This window comes from Epinephelus lanceolatus, chromosome 13, assembly GCF_041903045.1.
Source record: "Epinephelus lanceolatus isolate andai-2023 chromosome 13, ASM4190304v1, whole genome shotgun sequence".
NCBI lineage: Eukaryota > Metazoa > Chordata > Actinopteri > Perciformes > Serranidae > Epinephelus > Epinephelus lanceolatus.
Genome location: NC_135746.1, coordinates 11,692,544 through 11,715,049, shown reverse-complemented (window position 1 = coordinate 11,715,049; position 22,506 = coordinate 11,692,544). Strand labels below are relative to the sequence as shown.

The window sequence follows — 22,506 nt, the reverse complement described above, 5'->3', positions numbered from 1 at the left end:
CTTAAAACTAAAACTTAAAAAGTACCCTTGTTATATGCATATTGCTAGCATGTTATCCAATGGATATCTTAAATATTTTAATCTTAGTATATATATCTAGTGTATTGTGGTAGCCTGTATTCTTTATATTGAACATTAAATGTATCTAATATTATTATATATTTATTATATATTTCTAATATAGTATGTGATCATAACACAAATATTTATGCAAACTAATTTTTGTCCCATTCTCCCACTCTCTATACCTAAAAGTTTTTTTTAAACTTCTTTACTTATTATATGTATATTGCCAGTATGTTATCCTATGATTATGCTGATATATATTTAAATACAAATTTAATATGTATTTAATTTTAGTATATTTATAGTGCAGTAGGCCTATATATATTCTCCCACTCTACCTCATTTTTTAAATGTATATTTAAGTGTTTATATCTTAAGTATATTTTGTAGTGTTGTATATACATTATATTATATTATATTATACATATAACCCTAGAAGAGACAAAAGGTATATATCAGTACAAAAAATAAGCCTTAGCATATTTTGTAGGAATAAGATATCTATAGAATGTACAATATAGGCTACTATGAAACACAATAAGTATACTGAAATTAGAATATTTAAAATAGCCATAGAAGAATCCATGGGATAGCATACTACCAATATACATATAACAAGTGTACAGTTGTTTAAGTTTTAGTTTCAAGAATGCAGTGAGGTACAATGGGAGAATGAGCCAAAAAATATGTTATAAAATTTTATATAAAAATGTTTATTATGGTCAGCTAATAGATTCAGGTTATAATTTGGCCCACTACTGATACTACTGCCCACTACACACACTATCTATCTATCTATCTATCTATCTATCTATCTATCTATCTATCTATCTCCAGAACATGTTCCACCTCCATCATCTGTCACTGCCTCCTATACGTGCAGACCTGTGAGATGCATCTCCTACATGCAGCAGCACATAAGCTCCAGTCACGCTCGTGCATTAACCCTTTTGGCGCATAGTGACATGAGTTTCTTCTATGACTCCCCTTTAAGAGACGAGGGATGCGACGTGTGTCACCCAACCCTGTTCCAAGCACCCGCTGGGGGAGGAGAGTCTGGATGGACGTATAGATAGGCCAAATAAATAAACAAACGACAGGAGCAGGAGGAGGGGGAGGAAAAAAGGAAATTCCCTTCTGTCTTTTCCTCTTCCCGAGCATCTTGCGCTGCGCAGTGTTGGCGACACCACCGGGGAGCGGTGCGCATTTTCTGTCGATCTGAGGACAGGAGCAACATCTCCGCGCCTGAAACGGACTGAAACACCGCAGTCTGACAGCCAGAGGAGGAAACTGCGGGTTCTTCTTTTATTTTGAAAGCTTCTTTTTAATGCACTGACGGTGGAGCAGAGACAGCCAAACCTGATGCCCCCTCCAAACGGGATATTTGGCCGACCTATGGAGTGTTGATTTACAGTCGTTTTCACAAGAATATTTTTGAGGACACGCGGAGGAGCCTCGCTTGCACCGCGTTTTTCATTGGCCTATTTTTGCATTAAATTGCTGCGGGGTGAGAAAATAGCTTTCATTGCCAGTTGAGTGTTACATAACCGAGTGGCATTAGCTGTCCAAGGTGCTGAACTGAACGGTCGGAGCCTATAACGGGACGAGCCGGGGGGAATTCACAACCTTGCGTAAGTCTACTCATGTCACCGCGCATATCATCAACGTGACCGCACGATCTGATGCGAAAATAACGTTTATGTGCTGCTTTGAGCTCATTCTGTGCGCTTTTCTTCCGCCCACACAGAAGGTCACGGGCCTATCAATCCGGGGAAGAGGAAAGGAGAGCAAGGGAGGCAGCCGGGTGATATATTCATATTCATATTTCCTCGGCCCTGTGGGTGAAACACATTCCTGAGGTGGTCGATTCAGCGGAGAGAAAATGTCGGGGCAAACGCTCACGGATCGCATCGCCGCTGCGCAATACCAGCTAACGGGATCAGATATGGCCCGGGCTGTCTGCAAAGCCACCACTCATGAAGTGATGGCGCCCAAGAAAAAGCACCTGGAGTGTAAGTCTTCTTCCTCTTTCCTACCGGCCTCACAGAGCCCATGGCCTAACAGGCTGCACTACACATCCACCCAAACCACACATGCCATCACAAGCATGTAATTATCAGCAGCCATTTGTTAATGCCCTGAGCTTTAATGGGTGTGGTGCCATAATGAATTGATGCAGCCATGGTGATGACCCCTCTGCTGACCCTTGGTGTCAGCCTCCAGTAAAGATGATGGAAACCCAGTGAGAGGGAGGGTAGGAGAGAAAGGGAGAGTGCGGGAGGGAGAAAAGGTCATATTTTAAGGCAGACTGACAAGTCATCCTCAGAGCAAGACCATTTCATTTCCCTTCTCCTGCCAAGCCACTTCCTTTAACTTCACATTTATGGGTGTAGATTTCAGGGGGGGGGGCAAAGGGGGCATGTCCATGTGCATTTGCCCCCTCCTCCCCAATTAAAACATGAAAGTAGCACAGCATAGGTGAATTACTGAACAGGCTCAGGGGCCCCATTGGCCTGTATCTACAAAATGTCATGTAAATTAACAGGTACTGACCAGGAAGAGACTGAAAATGACCGCAAAGAGATGGAAAGGGACTGCAAAGAGACACAAAATAACAAAATAACATTTGGTAGAACAACCACAAAGAGCCACAAAACAACAAAATTGCCTCAAAGACACAAAGTAACACAAAATGTCCCTAAAGGGGCACAAAATGACCAATAATTGGTACAAAACAACCTTAAAGGGACACAACCCAGCTAAGAAGAGACACAAAATTATCAAAACACACATGAGGTTGCCTCAAAGAAACACAAAGTTACCTCAGTAAGACTCAAAAAAACCTTTAAGAGTCACAAAACGACTGAAACAAGCACAAAGTTACCTCAGAGAGACACAGAATGACCTTAAAGGGACACAACACAGCTAAATCGAGACAAAATGACCAAAACAAACACAAAGGTGCCTCAAAGAGACACAAAGTTACCTCGGTAAGACACAAGATTACCTTGGAGAAGCACAAAATGTTCTTAAAGGGACATAAAACGACTAAAAAGAGACACAAAGTGACCAAAACAAACACAATGTTGCCTCAAAGAGACACAAAGTTACCTTGGAGAGACACAAAATGACCTTAAAGGGACATAAATTTACTAAAAAGAGACTCAAAAAGACGAAAACAAACACAAAGTTACTTTGGAGAGACACAAAATCATCTTTAAGGGACACAAAACGATAAGAAACAGACACAACATGACCAAAACAAACACAAAATGATCTGAAAAAGACACAAAATGATCTTAAAGGGACACAAATGACTAAAAAGAGACACAAAATGACTAAAAGAGACACAAAACAACCACAAAGAGACACAAAACCACCACAAAGTCTGTGTGTCTTGCTCCTTTGTAGAAGAAGTGGTGGGGCCTTTTTTTATATCTGTGCCCAGGGGCCCATTGTCTCATACTCCGCCCATGCAGCAGAGGACTTTTACACAATAAATTGATGCTAAGAAGGAGCAAATTGGTGCTTAAGTATTTGTTGGTGAAAACTTTCTGGTGGAGGACCCATAAAGTCCCCGTTTCATATGTGTCCCCTTCAATGTTGAAACAGAAACTTACACCTTGTTCACATTGTAGATTTATTGTAAATCTGGATTGTAAAGAAAGTCTAAGTGTCACACGTACTAAATTAAAAGGTAAATTCCAAGATAGGCTGTTGTCTGAATAACATGCAAAGAGAACTATTTGGGTTTTGTGTTGTCTATTTGTGTGTTTAGGCTTGTATAGGCATCATGGGTGGGTTATGAGACACTGGGCCCCTGAGCACAGATATACAAAAGGCCCCACCACCTCTTCTCTACAGGACAAAGACTTTGCTTTACTCTGCCTGGTATAGTGCCATAAAGTCATGGCTGAATAACATTATCAGACCTCACAGCTTTATTGACACATCACCAGATGACAGCAGAGGCAACCTTATGACAAATCGTGATTAATCACTGTCACCTACCACAAATAGTGAGTCAGACCCAAGCAGTGGCGTGGCGCTGCATACAGATGACTGCTGGTCTGGTTGGCATGACTTGTCTTTTTTTTTGTTTGGTGTCTGTGTGTGGTCGCTGGGCAGGTCTGGCCCTGTGTCTTGGGCCTGGACCTTCTATCTTGTGATCCGCTCCCCTGCTGAATAATTGAATAATCAGCCAATGACTGCCTTGCATTATTTACACAGCCAAAGGTGACCATGCTAATGCTAGCGATGCACCAGAGACCGTGGCTCCCTCACTCTCTACTCTTTCTTTCCTCTGTGTGTCTTTAACTCTCGACTGTAGAGACTTCAACTGTTGAGCAAACTGTCACTGGCACAAGCCATGACCTACTTCTCCAACAGGAAGCCACTTCTTGATACCACAAACTCAATAAGACGCAGACTGAGCTTAAACAGACACTAAATGATCTTAAAGGGACACAAAAAAGAGACAAAATGACCAAAACAAACACAAAGTTGCCTCAAAGAGACACAAATTTACCTTAGTAAGACACAAGATTACTTCTGAGAGACACAAAATGTCCTTAAAGGGACACATAATTACTAAAAAGAGACACAAAATGACCAAAACAAGCATAAAGTTACCCCAGAGAGACACAAAATGAACTTAAAGGGACACAACACAGCTAAATCGAGACAAAATGACCAAAACAAACACAAAGTTGCCTCAAAGAGACACAAAGTTACCTCGGTAAGACACAAGATTACCTTGGAGAGGCACAAAATGTTTTTAAAGAGACATAAAACGACTAAAAAGAGACACAAAGTGATCAAAACAAACACAAAGTTGCCTCAAAGAGATGCAAATTTACCTTACAGAGACACAAAATGACCAAAGAAAGACATAAAACGTTCTTAAAGGGACACAGAACAACTGAAACAAACACAAAGTTACCTCAAAGAGACACAAAACGATCTTAAAGGGACACAAAATGGCTTAAAGGTGACACAAAAATGACCAAAACAAACATGAAGTTGCCTCCAAGAGACATTAAGTTACCTCAGTAAGACACAAAGCCATACTGAGAACTAGAGAGAATATGCAGCTTATCCAAATAATCTCTTAGTCTATTATACACAACTCTTTCCAGTACTTTAGATGAAGTTGGTAAAACAGAGATTGGACGGTAATTACTGATATCATTTTTGTCACCAGTTTTGTAAATAGGAATGATTCTGGCAATTTTGGTCATTTCTGGCACAACACCATGAAGTTAAGACAAATTAACACAATGAGCAAGCAGTTTTACTATGTGCTTTTGTGAGCCAGGGGTGTCATTCATTATTTTTCTGTGTAACAGTCTTCTCTGGGATGGTTTTACTGACTGAATCTGTTAATTCATTGATCAAACTATTGTATGCAGTATCGGGATCACTAGCATTACGTACATTTATCCAAGCTTTGCTCTCCAGCTTTTCACACAGCAACTGTAGAGTTCTTTCGTTCAGTACTTCACTTGTTAACTTGCTATGAGATGGTGCAGATTTATGAGCTATATTTAAAAATAGTACAATAGGGAAATGGTCAGATATATCAGACATAACCACCCCAGACTCCAGCTTGGTATTATGGATATGGTATAGATATTGGTGGTCGGAAAAAAAAGAAGATGAGTGTAGAATATTGCTAAAATCATTTTTAATTGTATCATTCTTAGAGATGTCCATGTTAAACTCCCCAAGGAGTATGCATTTATTATTTTTCCTGTTTACTGCATAAAGGATTTCCTCAAGTTTACCCATGAAATCAAAAGGGTTTGAGTCGGGTGGACGATAGATTGCTCCAGTGATAAGATTATAACCTTTATTAGGATCCGGGTAGCTAAGCTGCCAGGACACTATTGTAATCCTAGGTATTCTTCTTCTTCTTCTTTCTTCTTCTTCTTCTTCTTCTTCTTCTTCTTCTTCTTCTGAGGAAATCATACTTCCCATGGGTGAAAACTCACCAAACTTTGCACAAAGGTCCAGTCTCATGCCAGATATCCTCAGCTGTAAACTCAAGCCAATAGTCCTGATGGTGGTGCTACAGCAAGTGTCTAAAGTTCAAAACTTTGAAAATTCATAACAAATCAACAATACGTGCTACAACTTCACAACTTTCTTCAAAATATAGCCCCAATACTGAAGAAACTTTTGTACACTTAAACCTATTAAAATTATGAAGTTCATCACTCTGTTTTTTCAAAAACTGTAAAACATCTTAAACCTATCTCCTCCCACAATTTTTGCTCAATTGACACCAAACTTGCTACAGAGCATCTTCAGACTGTCCTACACAAACTACGTTTTTTCATATTTTTGATTTATCAAAAATTGAGCCTACAGTGCATCAAAATGTTTGACTGTAAACAGTACTGTAAACATATACAGTACAGGCCAAAAGTTTGGACACACCTTCTCATTCAATGCGTTTTCTTTATTTTCATGACTATTTACATTGTAGATTCTCACTGAAGGCATCAAAACTATGAATGAACACATGTGGAGTTACATACTTAACAAAAAAAGGTGAAATAACTGAAAACATGTTTTATATTCTAGTTTCTTCAAAATAGCCACCCTTTGCTCTGATTACTGCTTTGCACACTCTTGGCATTCTCTCCATGAGCTTCAAGAGGTAGTCACCTGAAATGGTTTCCACTTCACAGGTGTGCCTTATCAGGGTTAATTAGTGGAATTTCTTGCTTTATCAATGGAGTTGGGACCATCAGTTGTGTTGTGCAGAAGTCAGGTTAATACACAGCCGACAGCCCTATTGGACAACTGTTAAAATTCATATTATGGCAAGAACCGATCAGCTAACTAAAGAAAAACGAGTGGCCATCATTACTTTAAGAAATGAAGGTCAGTCAGTCCGGAAAATTGCAAAAACTTTAAATGTGTCCCCAAGTGGAGTCACAAAAACCATCAAGCGCTACAACGAAACTGGCACACATGAGGACCGACCCAGGAAAGGAAGACCAAGAGTCACCTCTGCTTCTGAGGATAAGTTCATCCGAGTCACCAGCCTCAGAAATCGCAAGTTAACAGCAGCTCAGATCAGAGACCAGATGAATGCCACACAGAGTTCTAGCAGCAGACCCATCTCTAGAACAACTGTTAAGAGGAGACTGCGCGAATCAGGCCTTCATGGTCAAATAGCTGCTAGGAAACCACTGCTAAGGAGAGGCAACAAGCAGAAGAGATTTGTTTGGGCCAAGAAACACAAGGAATGGACATTAGACCAGTGGAAATCTGTGCTTTGGTCTGATGAGTCCAAATTTGAGATCTTTGGTTCCAACCGCCGTGTCTTTGTGAGACGCAGAAAAGGTGAACGGATGGATTCCACATGCCTGGTTCCCACTGTGAAGCATGGAGGAGGAGGTGTGATGGTGTGGGGGTGTTTTGCTGGTGACACTGTTGGGGATTTATTCAAAATTGAAGGCACACTGAACCAGCATGGCTACCACAGCATCCTGCAGCGACATGCCATCCCATCCGGTTTGCGTTTAGTTGGACGATCATTTATTTTTCAACAGGACAATGACCCCAAACACACCTCCAGGCTGTGTAAGGGCTATTTGACCAAGAAGGAGAGTGATGGAGTGCTGCGGCAGATGACCTGGCCTCCACAGTCACCGGACCTGAACCCAATTGAGACGGTTTGGGGTGAGCTGGACCGCAGAGTGAAGGCAAAGGGGCCAACAAGTGCTAAACACCTCTGGGAACTCCTTCAAGACTATTGGAAAACCATTTCAGGTGACTACCTCTTGAAGCTCATCGAGAGAATGCCAAGAGTGTGCAAAGCAGTAATCAGAGCAAAGGGTGGCTATTTTGAAGAAACTAGAATATAAAACATGTTTTCAGTTATTTCACCTTTTTTTGTTAAGTACATAACTCCACATGTGTTCATTCGTAGTTCTGATGCCTTCAGTGAGAATCTACAATGTAAATAGTCATGAAAATAAAGAAAACGCATTGAATGAGAAGGTGTGTCCAAACTTTTGGCCTGTACTGTACATGCAAATTCTTGCTAAATAAATCTTCAATGTTCATGAAAAAAAGACAAAATTCTCGAGTCATGGTAGATGATGTGTGGCAAATTTCAGAATTGTATCTCAAAAACTTTTTTTTGACAGCATTTTGAATTTTGCTCTAATGTGAACAATTGGAGTCAATGTAAAAATGGCAATTTTAAACATCTGTTTTTCACTTATGGAGCAAATCAATCATTGTTACAAACAAATTACCAATATCTCCATGCTGTCTAGATGCAATATGTGTATTTTCAGATTTTTGTCTTAATAACTGAATTTTTTACAGTGGTTTCAAATCTGCCTTTCCATGCACGGATGGCTGCTTTCCTACACAACAGTGAATGGCTTACTCAGTTTGTGAAGCCACTGTTGAGTTGCCACTTGCCAATTAGCTCAGAGCAGTAGATGACCGTCTTAGGTTCCAGAGGTTGCTCAGAATTGCCTAAAAATGCCCGGACCCGACCCATCGCTGCGCAGCAGCTATAATTAATGTTGATATTGATGAAAAGGGAATCGGAATGATCATCATCCAATACCAGGTTATCACAAACATTAGCCTGGAGTCTGGAGTTTACATACAAACATACTCCTCCACCTGTTCTGCCCAATCTATTTTTATGGTAAACTCTGAAACCCTCTAATTTAAGAGTATCTATGACTTATCATTTAACCAAGTTTCACTACAGGCAATAACATCAAAATCACGCCCAATAATGGAAAGTAGAGAGGCTAAGTTATTGTGGTTTTTAGACAGACTTCTGATATTAAGATGCAGCACAGAAAAGTTGTTATGGGCACTTAACCTTTTAAGATGTTCTGGATCATATTTATGACAGTTAATATTTATAGTGCTATCAATACAGTGCTGAGTATCTCCATTATCCCAATTAAGGTTACCCATATCTATCTAAAGCTGTCGTCCTACATCTGAGTTTCCGAGAAAAGCTATCATACATGAGACAGACATACATAACACATACACAAACCTACGCATAATGTATAGTATTTAACCAAGACTGGTTTTTGGCACCCTCTGTATATAATAATTTAAACATATGGGAACTTATATGTTATTAATACTTTCAAAAATATAAAGCTTTTATTCAACCAAATAATAAATGCAGCAAAATCAAACACATTACAGGCTTCTATCCCAGGGGCCTATATCTACCTGTAGGCCACACACACACACACACACACACACACACAAACACACACACACACACACACGGTGATGTTGTCTTCCATCAGGTTTTTAGTCTGTGAAGTTGTGCTGGATCCATTTCTAGGGCAGCTCAACAAGCTTCTTGTATGTAGGCCACTGTGCTTCTCTTGCATGTGTGTCTTGGCTGGAGGAAATTCCTAACCTCAAAGAAACTCAATGTTGATGAATTTTTCATGTCTCGATATAGTTTAGGCTGAAAATAGGAAGTAAGTGCAAAAAGGCCGACTCGATAATCAGCTCCTTCTCAGCATGACTGATTTAAGATATCTGATGACAGATGAAAGCAGATAGGTCGTATCTACTCCTTTGTCACTGTGACACAGTCAGTGACCCTTGGGGTGGGCGTGGGTGTGTTGTTGGTGGTGGCGGTGCAGTGCAGTTGCCATGGTAACAGATTGAGAGTGTCAGGGGATGGCACTGTAATGACAGAGGGCGACTGTGAAAAGGAAGAGGACAAATGACAGGGCTGTCATCTGTGGAGTGCAGAGACTTAATGAATGAATGTGTCTTAAACCAGACCTAAAACACTGAATTGTGTTTCAGTGCAGGTAACTAACAAATTGTTTATTCTAATAAGCGTCTTCTGAAGGCAAAGTGTAACTGATGAACAGCCTGAAGGAATGAATGCTGGTGTGTCACAAGTGCCTTTGGAGCCGTGATTCAACTGCAAAATAAAAGCTGCAACAGTAACAAATGTGTGCAGCACTTTGCTCTGTATGGAGAGCAAACATCCCATTTTCTTTTTTCTTTTGATGCCTGCATTTGATCTCAGTGCAGGGAATAAAATACGACTGTGAAAAGGAGTTTTATTTCTCGCTATTAGCTGGAAAACACATTTCGTATTTCAGTTCATTTAGTGGTGTAGTGTGTAAAGAGCACTGTACTGGAGGGCGTGTGCTACAGATTTCTAGGGAACATGTGGTCCGTGCAAGGTCAACTAAAAGAGAGTGGAGTTCACTCAGCACCAAAGGCACTGGGTTTAAATTCATCTGAGGTCATGGTGAAAATACTCTGAGTATAGAAACAGCTTTTAGAGGAGTGGAATCATCGTACTGACCTGAACAGGAAGCTGATGACTACATGTACATGAGCGTAACAGCTACAATATGTGTCCAGTCTGTGGTGTGTATGTGTGAGTCACTAGCTGGAGCCACAGCCAGCGTCTCTGGATGAAACTGAACTAATTACAGGGATATAGTGCTTAAAGGAATAGTTCAACTTTTTGGGAAGTTACTCTTATTCGCTTTCTTGCTGAGATAAGAAGATTGATATCACTCTCATTACTAGATATGAAGCCATAGCCAAAAGCCAGTTAGCTTAGCCTAGCATGAAGACAGGAAAATTGGGGAAAACAGTTAGCATGGCTCTGTCTGAAGGTAACAAGATGTACCTAACAGCATCCCTCAACAGGGTTTCTACATCTTTAGGGGCCGTGCACATGCCGCGTCTTTAACCACCTGGAAAATGTGAAGTCAGGCGCTGGGCGCTACTTTTGTGCCTTTTTTATGCCAGCTTTCAAGAGTGTGGCGGTAGGTTGCGTCTGAGGTTGCTAAGCAACCTTAACAAGAACTGTATCATAGCCTATTTACTGGAAATCCTGAGTGCAGAGCTGATCTTCTTTCAGGTGCTGTTTATAAGTGTAGGCCTATCGTCCGTGGGACAGATGTAAAGCTCAAAGCCTTTAATGAAAAGTTTGGTTTTATTTGCATTTTTGTTGTTATTATTATTTCTAAGTAATTTGTGCCATAACTAAATCAAAATCGACTGACTACATCAGATGTAAGACTGAACTTTGCATAGAAAAATAGTAGAGGCTCTCTAAAGCCCCTCTCATTCCTTAAAGGTACAAAATGTGTTAGCCCACTCTTACACTAGGTTCTTCTCTAAACGTAGCTAAGGCCAAATGAGTGCCTGCTTTTACTACTGGAGTACCAACGTACAGTACACTATCCTGTCTATGCCCAAGAGAGGGAAATCAGGGGTCCAAAAAAAGAAAAGAAATAAAGTTAACTGACTTTGTTAAGAATAAAACAATTTGAAGGGTGCAGGAGAGAGACATGGATCAAGAGAGGAAGAGTGGGGGACTCACACTCCTCAAAGTGTTTTTAAAGAAATGTCAACATTTGTTTTGGTTATATTTTTTGAAATTTTACAATACAGTGTCAGAAAAAATGATTCATTAAATCCTACTTCCAGTGTCTTAGCATTTTTAAGACTTTTGAAGGATATGTGAAAAACCCAGTCTAAAGCTCACTAATTAACACGTATCTCTTTCAATTAATCCATTCAAGAACAAGTGTAAAAATGACAAGCTGCTGCTTTACATGGGGTTATGTGCCAGACTATTTCTTGGCAGGGAGCTTCCTGAAGTCTCATTGTCACTGTGACAAAGTCTGGTTCTCCCCTTTTGCCAGTGATTATGCTAAGCTAAGCTAAGCTTAGCTAACTGGCTGCTAACTGTAGCCTCATATTTCTGTCTGAAACCACACCCTATACATATACACTGCACTTTATTCAGTGCCTGGCATTTGAATGTCTGAATTCTGAGTGTGAAATTTCCACGGTGTTAGCATTGCGCTAACAATGACAAGGCAACTTCCCACATTCTGTAGGAGAAAACATTGACAGTTGTGCAACTTTGCACCTGTGTAAGTGTCAAATCTCAATAAACTGCTCACTACAGAGTTAAAAAGTGAGTGTCTGTTGTAAAGGGAGTAGTCAATGAGAGAACGAGGGAGTGATTTGATTTTGACACAGCCATGGGGGTCTGGGCCCGATGCCCTTTCTCTCTTGATCCATGTCTCGCTCACCTTTTGAATTTTAAGAGTCAGTTTGCTGTGTTTACCTTACCTTTCTTTCTTTCTTTTCTTTTTTTGAACCCTGATTTCTCTTGATTGGGGAATTCCCTTGCTATGACGCCCCTGCACACAGCTGACGTGTAAATTGGTGAGAGGACTAAACAGCCTATCTGACAGGAGTAAAGCTGTCTAAACAAATCTACACATCAACACAGTGTTCACTTGCAAATTCTATCTAATTTTATCTGGAATATCCTGGCTACTACTACAGTGCTTTTCTGTGCAACTATAAAAAAGATTAGAGCAGGCACATACTAGGAAACACACACACAAACACACACTGGCACAGCATGAGGCCTTGGTTCATTCTTAGAGCTCTCCTGTGGGCCGTGGATTACCGTCTACAGTCTTTATTTAGCTCTGCCAATCCTCATTAGACGCACACACACTCGTATGTCAATGTGTGTTTCAGGTAATGATACCACAACAGAAAGCGTGGATTATATCCTACGATACGATGCGGCCCGTTAAACAGCCGTAAACAGATATAATAACACATCTACAGTTGTTATTGGGTGAATTGTGAGCTGAGAGTCTCGCTGAGGATGGCATTGCGTTCATCGTGCTAGTATGAATATTAACTTGTAGCTGTGCTAGCGACATGATAATGTTATATAATCACATTTCAGCCATTGTGGACCTTGTGTGTGTGTGTGTGTGTGTGTGTGTGTGTGTGTATGTGTCATCTGAAAAGGCTGCAGGGGAGTGTCATCTCCAGCCATTTCATAGAGAAGTGAGGCTAAATGAACAGAATAAACAAAAACAGGATGGAATAAAAATGTGGGGTTCTTCTACCTACTCTATTTTGTGCTACAAATATATTTAAATAAACCTGAATCATTGTACGGACTCACATCAGCAGCACTGGTGGTGATAAGCTGATAACAGAGTGTGTTATATGGTGAGCATGGCGTGAAACAGGTGGTGTCAAGACAGGTGTGTGTGCTGCATGGGGGGGATGGGCAGCCACCACAGAAAGACCAGGACCAGTGATTAGTAATAATCTGTTTACAACCCCCCCAACCCCCCTAACCTCTGTCCAGCCTGACCTTGAAGGGTCCGCTGCTCTGACACTCATGTCTTTATTTCTCACACATTAACGTCCACATTAGTGCTTCTCTCGGCTCCCTGCTGTTCCCTCGAGGGTCTTTCTCTTCATTCCCACCCCTCTCGTGCTCACCCGCTTGCTGTATTATTTTTGGTCTGCAGTTTGGTATCCACCTGCTCAAGGCAAAGCCAAGGCCTGTTCAATATAACGGCCTTCCTCTCCTTGTATTACCAGCAGTGCCTGCCAATATTTGCTGCAGTCCTCTTTGGCACTGTGTATGGATACACTCAGTCCTGCCCTTGTTGCTAAGCTGTCAATGTCAGAAGGGATGGACAAAGAAATGCATTTGCAGTATATGAGTTATATTTCAAGAACTTAAAGGTGTAGCTGGTAACTTTTATAGAATAACTTTCTGTTATATTTGCTTAACTGTTACGGTATTCACACACCACTAAATGTGTTGGATAAAAAATGATATTTCTTTGCCTACTGTATGGCCATGTAGCATTTCCTATAACCTCACGTGAAAGAAAACAACCAATCAGAGCCGAGGAGTCACAAACGCAGCTGTCAATCATGTCAATCGCTGCTTGTGAACCTCAAATGTCGTCAGAAACATATTTTAGTGTACTGTTTAGCTGTACAATAAAAATGTTTGTGATCCAGCTGCCATGTTGGAAACAGTCAAGCCAAAACAAAACGCCGCCCACCAGCTGGAGCAAACTTTCCAGTAGCATGTTCGCCAGTCGTCAGCGGTCAAGCTGGACATAACGCTGTCAGCAGAATTCAACACTTCTTCTTCGTTAGGGCAAAACAGTAAGCGGTCACATGACACTTTTAGCTATAAAATGGGGAAGTTAAAGAGCAAAGCAGCTGTTCTACATTGATGAAGTAGTCCTTGTCGGTGACGCATCAGGACACATCAGTGTTTCACCACAGAACATATGTGATTGGATCAAAATGGTGATCATTTACACTTGTATTTAGTGCTGTCCACTTTTGATCGGATCATCCAAGATGCATTTCAGTACCAGGTGTGAACACAGCCTAACTGTTTTCCAACTGTCCACATTATTCTGCACACCATAACACAACAAATATTGTGGACAACTTTACACCTGCCACCTAAAAAGAGGCAAAAATTGGGTAATGTTACCATTTTTAAGACACATCACAGCAGGTAGGGTAGTCTTGGGTAATCTTTAAACCTATTTTTGTTTTACTACACTGAAGCAGAGTTCACAGTGTGAATGTTAACCTGACAAATCTGCTACATCTGAGTCCATGCCATAACAGTTTGGGCTGCTCTAATTGCAAATCAATGCCAAGTAATTCTGTTTCTCAGTCAGGGTTTGAAATAAACACCCACCAAGCGCCAGATGTGGGTAGATTTTCCACTATGCGAGTAACTCTTGGAAGACTATCAGGCACACTGGTGGGTAAATGTTTGCACCATATAATCATGTAATTGATTACTATGCTGAGTCTCTACTGCAGTTTGGCATCATTTACGGGGGCACTGCTCTGCTGCTCCTCTTGTGTGTTACACGCGTCTAAACGGTGCTGCAAAACTGACCGACTTGAGTGCTTCTAGTTTTGAAGGACCGTTTATAGTGCAGAAAACCAGCAGATGTGCTAAACTTGCCGCCGCTGCTGGTTAGCATGATGCTAATGTATAGCCGATGATTATGAGTTTTGAAGATAATAGAATAATAACACAGAGGCTCTGTAGTCTGAACCAAGACTGCAAGCCTACTCTATTGTAACTATTGCCTCCCACATTGTCACAGGTAACGCATTGAAGCTTCACTGCTTCTGTTCTTATCTGTCACAGTGAAAGCCCTATATATATATATATATATATATATATATATACACTGCATCACAGCTTACACTTTTTCACATGCTGAGACTGTGATAATGAGTTGTTAAATATATTAAAACATTTTTTATATGGCCTTTTCTTTAAATTTGAATTCAATATAATACCTGATCTCAATAAAATGTACTGAAACAATTGCATATGTGACAAAAAAGGCAGTTTATTATGGCCAGTAAAGATGTGCTTGACTTGTGGGTTTTTCCATCTACCTGTCCTCTCGGCAGGTGAGTCAAAACATTATTTCGGACACTGTTGTCAATACTTAAAACTGAATATCTGGCCAACAGAAGAACATTTACTCAATTATATTAGATTTCTTTAGGTAATAGCATAGTAGGATATATAACATGGGTATATATTATTGACTGAATAAGTTAAAAGATCAGGGCTTTTGAGAAAACATTGGAGGCTGGGCCTCCTGAAGCCCCCCTCTGCTCTGCCTCTGGTCTGGACACTTGCTGTGGGACACCTCTCTATCTGTCTGAGTGTCTGAAGTGGCATCCAGGGAGGAGAGCTGACACAGCATTATTTTGTCTTTCTGCATTGTCAGCGTGCGCGTGTGTGTGTGTGTGTGTTTGTGTGTGTGTGTGTGTGTGTGGGCCTCGTGCACCGACATCATTTCATATGTACATCAGGTCTTCCTCCTGGCTTAATATTCTCACGGGTGTCTAGAGCAGCTCTGCAGTGAACACTTAGCCTGTCAGCTTAATCAAACTTTAATCAGAGCTGTTCAAATTATGTGGGCATTTGTCTTAGACTAAACTAGCCGTGCTTCTCCTTTTAATCATGAAATCCCCCCTTCTAGAAACCTACGTCATGCCATCAGACCTGTAATTTTCACATGATTATAATGATGTTTTTTGTGGCTGTGTTGCAGATCTGGTGTCAGCCACCAACACCACCAATGTGAACATCCCTCAAATGGCTGACACGCTGTTTGAGCGAGCCACAAATGCCAGCTGGGTGGTTGTCTTCAAGGCCCTCGTCACCACTCATCACATGTGTGTCCACGGCAACGAGGTTAGTGGCTGAATCTAATTTTATTTGGCGATAAAAGTTATTATTCAGTGTGAGATAAATATGAAGACTTGATTTAATTGGTTGCTGCTTTGGATTTTTTTTGGAATAAATGATGGAAATTTTAAAATGGATCTGCTAAATTATCACCCAGTCCAAATGTATAGTAAATGTCTTGATAATTAACTTGTGTGGTCACCACTCTGGAGAGCTCACATTTGACCACATTACCCCAAAGAAATGAAAAGAGTCCTGAATTGTTGGCAGCTCTTCCAAGCACCAAGTGTAAAAGAGAGTCATAACGACCTAACATTAGCTAAGCTTTAAAGTCAGGCTAACGTTGGTGCTACACTGAGTGACAAAAAAGAAAGGTAAATAATATCAATAAAACTGAAAACAGTTTGCTTTGTATGTGTAAGGCAGCTACCTGTTTAAACCAGTAGGAGGTGCTGTTGCGCTGTCTATTTTGCATCAAATGCAGTAGTTCACACTGTTTGTCCCTGTCAGGACGCCATAGCTTTGAGATTTGCTCTGTTTATGCCGCCATTTTCTTCAAAGTTAATTGTCTCTTGCCCTGTCAGGTGAGCCCATTGTAACAGCCTTCTGCATTATATCACACTATCAGCGTTTAAACCACACATTTTGTTCATTTGTTCGCTGTTGCTGTTTATTAACACTCCAGGCTACTATCCGCCATGAGTTTGACTATAAATTAACCGTGTTTTTTTGCTGTTTGACATTGTTATTGAGGTGAGGCTATGAGTGTGGCTAGCATGCTGTTGACGGGTAACGTTAGACACTAAGCCTGGCGGGACAGCGTTAGCTTTCTGTTAGCTGTTAAGCTAATTTGAGAATGTATGATTTATGTTGGTGATTTATTCCTTTCAGAGAGTCGTTGACAGTTATGTGTATTTCGATTTGATAATTTATTTTTTAATTTTAATGATTGTTTAAGTAAGAGATTTATTTCCTTAAAAAAAGTTAATTGTCAAAAATGTCATAGTCAAGGTTAACTACAATCCCAAATCCTGCTTGTGGTGTCTCCTCTCAGTGAGACACCAAAGCCTTAAAAAGGTACTAGGAGAGATGCAGATGCAGTGGGTTATATATTAATTATTATTAGCTTAGATATAGAAACATAAATGTCAGTGGGTAATAGTATTTAACGTTAGTTTTTGTATGTAGTGTTTTTGATAATAACCTCAGTGTCCTGAAATAGTGAGGTTAGCCACTCAGCTAGCCTAGCTGCCGACTAAAATGAAGAAAGGCACCATGCGAAGGACATTCAGCTCTACGGAGTTTTACAGCTCTCTGTTACAACAGTGTAGTTACATAAGGTAATTTAATTTTTGGCAGCTAATTCAAGCACTGACAGCCAAAAAGAGCCACAGCACCCTAACCCCAGCCAAGTTCTGAAAGTCAGGCTAACATTGGCGCTGCACTGAATGACTAGCTAACGGTTAGCTAAGACACTGAAGTGATTATGATTAAAACACAATTTACAAAGAGAACAGTAAATACAGTACTTTTAACAAACAAAGCTAGCTGTGAAAACTAATGGTGTTAGCTTTGAACATATTGTTAGTAATACCCACTACCTAACATTTGTTTTTGTGTGTTTTTGATCATTTCAATAATTGCCTCAGTGTCTTTCAGTAGCAAGGTTAGCCAGTCAGCTAGCCTAGCTGGCCACTAAGATGAAGAAGAGCACTGTCTGATAAAGAAGGCGGTTAGTGCTACAGAGCTTTAGGGCTGTTTCATAGTCGACGCACACAACGTGAGCAAGCGACGCGAGCAACGCACTTCCTTTCATAGTCAACACATTGAACGCAAGTGACACGGTGACACTTGAAATGCAATACAGTGCTCGCGCAATAGGGGGGAGCAGAGTCACGGTATATTCTGGCTAGCTAGTGCTGCTGTAGCTAGCTAGTACTGCTATTTTATTAGAGTGCAGGGCACTAGAACTGTCATATAAATGGGGGTGTGCCCGTATGAGTTCGCAAAGTTTTTCCTCCTCGCCCACCATATTTCATACCTGCTTCTTCTGTGAATAACAAAAAGTGGCTAATTTCTAGTACGTCGCTTGCATTATCACCCCCGCTGGCAACGTGTCGCCGCGTCATGTATCAAAAAAATGGACAACACATTTTGAGATGCAAGCACGCATCATGGCGGCCAATGCGTCCCAATGCGTTCACGTCTGCATGCCTTTGCGTCGACTATGAAACGGCCCTTACTGCTGTCTTTTAAAAACCGTGTGGCTATATAAGTCAGTTTAATTTTCTGTAGTTCTTCCAAGAACAGAGAGCTGAAAAGAGCCGTAGTAGCCTACATTAGCTAAACTCTGAAAGTCAGGCTAATGTTGGTGCTACATTGAGTGACTAGCTAACGGTTATCTAAGACACTGAGGTAGTAATCAAAACGATCAAAAACACTAAAAAAATGAGATATTACTAACAGTATCTACAAAGCTAACTGTGTGAACTAAGTGTTAGCTTTGTTCAATTTGTCAGTAGCATAGAAATATTTACGTCAATGGTTAATACTATTTACAGTTCGTTTTTGTATATAGAGTTTTTGTTCGTGTTGATAACCACCTTATCATCTCAGATAACCATTAGCTATTTTCTCAGTATAGCACCAAGGTTAGATGATTTTCAAAGTTTAGCTAATGTTAGGTTGCTATTGCTCTTTTTTACACTCAGTGCTTGGAGGTGCTGCCAAAACTTTAAGTGACTGATAAGCACCGTCTTGCAAAAGCAAGCAGTGAAACTCCTTAGATCTGACTGCACCCCTCATAAAGTTGACGGTACAAAATAAACCAGTAAATACTATTATACTCTTGCTATTAACTATGTCCAAAGCTAACTGTGAAAATTGAGGTAATGAAATTAAGGATAAAATAGTACTGTGCACTAAAATCGGAGGCAAAGATAGTTAAATGTTGCAGTAGAACTTACAGGAAGTAAACAGATGTGCAGTTCGTGAAACAGATGCACATCACACTACATTGTGCAAGCAGAGAACTGTTCTTGATAGTTTATTGCCTAATGACTGTTCACTGTGTTTTCCTTTCTCTTCCTCAGAGGTTCATTCAGTACTTGGCCTCCAGGACCTCTCTCTTCAACCTCAGCAATTTTATCGACAAAACCGGCTCTCATGGTAAGCACAGTATCACAGTATCTGACAAAAAACAAACAGGAAGAGATAAAAACAAAGGGAGCCATCTGGCAAATAGGAGGTAATGACACAAACTGCAGGAGGGACTGGACATAATCACACACATGATTGTACTCACATTGACACAAATCTACACATGCATTCAAACAGATGCTGGCATTTCTATCTCTTGTGTCTAATGTCTTATGTGAAATTATACTCTCTTTAAGTTATTTTAATATTAAATTGTAATACTCTTAGTCAACATTGTGGTCTTTTCATGCTTGTTCTTGTGTTGATCACCGCGTTTCTTAGACACATTTGTGTGTGCTTTTTGTGCAGTTAACTGTTAACCAGCACCTGCAAAGAATTTATTGATGTACAGGTAATAATGGTCATCACAAACACCAAATCTGCAGTTCAGGATACATGTACTGTATTACTTCTCAGTCCAGTTTTTAGGGATCTTTTTTTATGTTTTTTTTTTTTGTCTGAAGTATATCAAGATTTCAAAGGAACAAATTAGCTAAATGTGTAATAATGACATTGTGATGACAGTGACTAAAGTGCAGGACTATGACATCAGAATCTCGGGTTTGTGTCTCATGTTTCTATAATGCTGTGGTTAACGTATGGTTATATTAGGCATTAAAAAGTTAGGAAAAGATCACACTTTGGCTTAAAATACCTGGTTTTGGCGGCACAATGCTGGAAATGCTGATGATGTCTTGCTAAAAACAGCTTGCTTTGTTGGTCTCAGATGCTGGTCTGCAGCTTGGCAGCCATCTTGCCTCGGTGTCACATCATCTGCCACCCCCTCCATCTCCTTATGATATAGTTGGCTCATATACATGTAATCTGAGCTATGATGTCTCCCTGCCTGCTTTCTCACATGCATCTCCTCAGGCTACGACATGTCTACATTCATCAGACGGTATGGGCGGTACCTTAACGAGAAAGCCTTCGCTTATCGCCAGATGGCTTTTGATTTCACCAGAGTCAAGAAGGGGTACGTCAAACATGGTGTTTTGAGAGTTTGTGCTTATAGGCATTTGCCTCCTCTTACCTCTACTTTCTACTACTGACTAGACAGCTCACTCTTTTTTTCACTCATGTGCTATATCCAACAGCTGTTCTTATACATCTGACGCTGTGTTGTATTTTTTCAGTGCTGACGGCGTGATGAGAACCATGACCACTGAGAAGCTGTTGAAAGGCATGCCTGTTCTGCAGACTCAGATTGACACACTCCTGGAGTTCGATGTGAGTCAGACTTTGGCTCGATATCTGTATCTATTTTACAGTACCGTGCAGCATCACAGAAGTTTTCCAAGGGGTTCGCTTCACCTCTCATGTGTTCTCTTCCTTCTCTCAGGTTCATCCCAAGGAGCTGAACAATGGGATCATCAATGCTGCATTCCTGCTTCTCTTCAAGGACCTGGTCAAACTGTTCGCGTCCTACAATGACGGAATCATCAACCTATTAGGTTAGTAGACCTTGAGTATCTTTCACTTAGCACCTCAGAGATGAAGACATGCATCACAGAGAATCTGAACCTGCAAACCTGTTGTTTCCTGTACGCAGAGAAATACTTCAAAATGAAGAAGAGTGACTGTAAGGAGGCCTTGGAGATCTACAAGAGGTTCCTGACCAGGGTGACAAAGATTGGGGAATTCATGAAGCTCGCTGAGGTAAGGGGCAACCACCAGTCCTTAATATGACCTTCATAATGACATGTACTGTCCACAGTATGAGCCTGTTTACTCCTGGTATTAACGTACATCCTTAGTGTTTGAATCACAATTGAGCAGCTTTAAGTCTGACTGTTCACACCTGGCATTAGAATGCATCTCCACAAGCGTCTCAAATGACCACTTGTGATTGATTCTCACCCCTCCAATCTCTATGCAAATAAACACATAAATCATTTCTGTTTGCAATGACCAAATGCGTTGTCGTTTTTAACTGAAGTCCTGTCATGCTATACGTACACTAACCGCCATTGATATTCAAAATGGGAAAAATCACACTACATTGTAGAGCTGTGTGCGGCACATCGATTCGCTCAGCCCTTCCTTGCCCCCCTCTGTCTCTTTCTGTTCATGACAAGACAAGCACACTCAGAGCTCTCTTTGTCTCCCGGGGTATGAGAGTGCGAGCTCCACACCGGCCACAGTTGGTGAGAGTCTGCCTGGCAGCACATACAGTGACATGGATAGCTGTTAGCATCACACGGTTTTCATTGACTAACAGTTATTAACATGTCAAGCCGTTTCGGGGTCGGACTGAATTTGTTCGGACCGTTTAACAGCTGCTGCTGTGTTAGCTTGTGCTAACCAGGCAGACTTTGAACTGGGCCCAGGGGCGTTCCTTCAGCACTCTACCTAACCCGTGTAACAGCAGCAAAAGAAAATTCTGTCATCTGAGCGAGTCAGATAAACAAGGACGTAAGCTGAGCAGGTGGTTCTTTAATGTTTCCCAGGGCATATTAGCTGACACACTGTGGAAAGAATGTGGTCATATGTGGCCCAGACTACATCTGAGGGTGCTTTCACACGTGCTTCAATGTTTAGTTTATTTCTTGGGGTTTTCCCGCATGGGAATTCTGACCAATCAAGAGCAGCTTTCTCACACAAAGCATTTGATCTGGTCTGCTTGTAAATGCTGCCATGAGAACATGAACCAACTCTAGGCAATTATGGAACTTTGTAACAAAATTAGTCCCTGATTCAGACCAAAGCAAGCGAACGCTAGGTCTGAAAGCACCCTGAATGTTGCCTGAGCAATCAGATCTCAAGATGCATTGAGGACACATTAGGTGCATTCACACCTGTTCTTAGAGTTGTCCACTTATCAGCTGATCAACCAGGATGCATGTTAATACAAGGTGTAAACAGGGCCTGTGTCATGTGTGGGGACTGTGCAGTGTGGTAATGCTGATTTTAAATTCTTTTCCGTCTTACAGACAGTTGGAGTCGACAAAAATGACATTCCTGACATCAACTACGTAAGTTAACACATACAGTATTTCAACTCTTATGATTTTTCCCTGGAAGGATTTCGACCAAGAATATAATGCACATGAATACAACCCATCCCACCTCACACACGCACACACAGATACTCCCATGACTCACCCACCATAAATCTCCCCACCCCAGTGTCTCCACCCGGGGGTAGTGGT

General features: G+C 40.9%; 1 protein-coding gene across 9 annotated transcripts in view; it reads left to right on the top strand.

Moving 5' to 3' along the window:
• The first annotated feature begins 1,153 nt into the window (after positions 1-1,153).
• The window catches only part of LOC117270444 (clathrin coat assembly protein AP180), a 48,439-nt gene continuing 27,086 nt past the window's right edge, over positions 1,154-22,506 (top strand). For all 9 annotated transcript variants that reach the window (XM_078173742.1, XM_078173740.1, XM_078173741.1 and 6 more), the window contains exons 1-9: positions 1,154-1,697; positions 1,814-2,078; positions 16,020-16,162; positions 19,249-19,324; positions 20,228-20,330; positions 20,491-20,584; positions 20,697-20,808; positions 20,907-21,013; positions 22,288-22,329. In XM_078173742.1, coding sequence (XP_078029868.1) covers positions 1,949-2,078; positions 16,020-16,162; positions 19,249-19,324; positions 20,228-20,330; positions 20,491-20,584; positions 20,697-20,808; positions 20,907-21,013; positions 22,288-22,329 — 807 coding nt within the window. In that variant the 5' untranslated portion in view covers positions 1,154-1,697; positions 1,814-1,948. The remainder of the gene's footprint in view (positions 1,698-1,813; positions 2,079-16,019; positions 16,163-19,248; positions 19,325-20,227; positions 20,331-20,490; positions 20,585-20,696; positions 20,809-20,906; positions 21,014-22,287; positions 22,330-22,506) is intronic.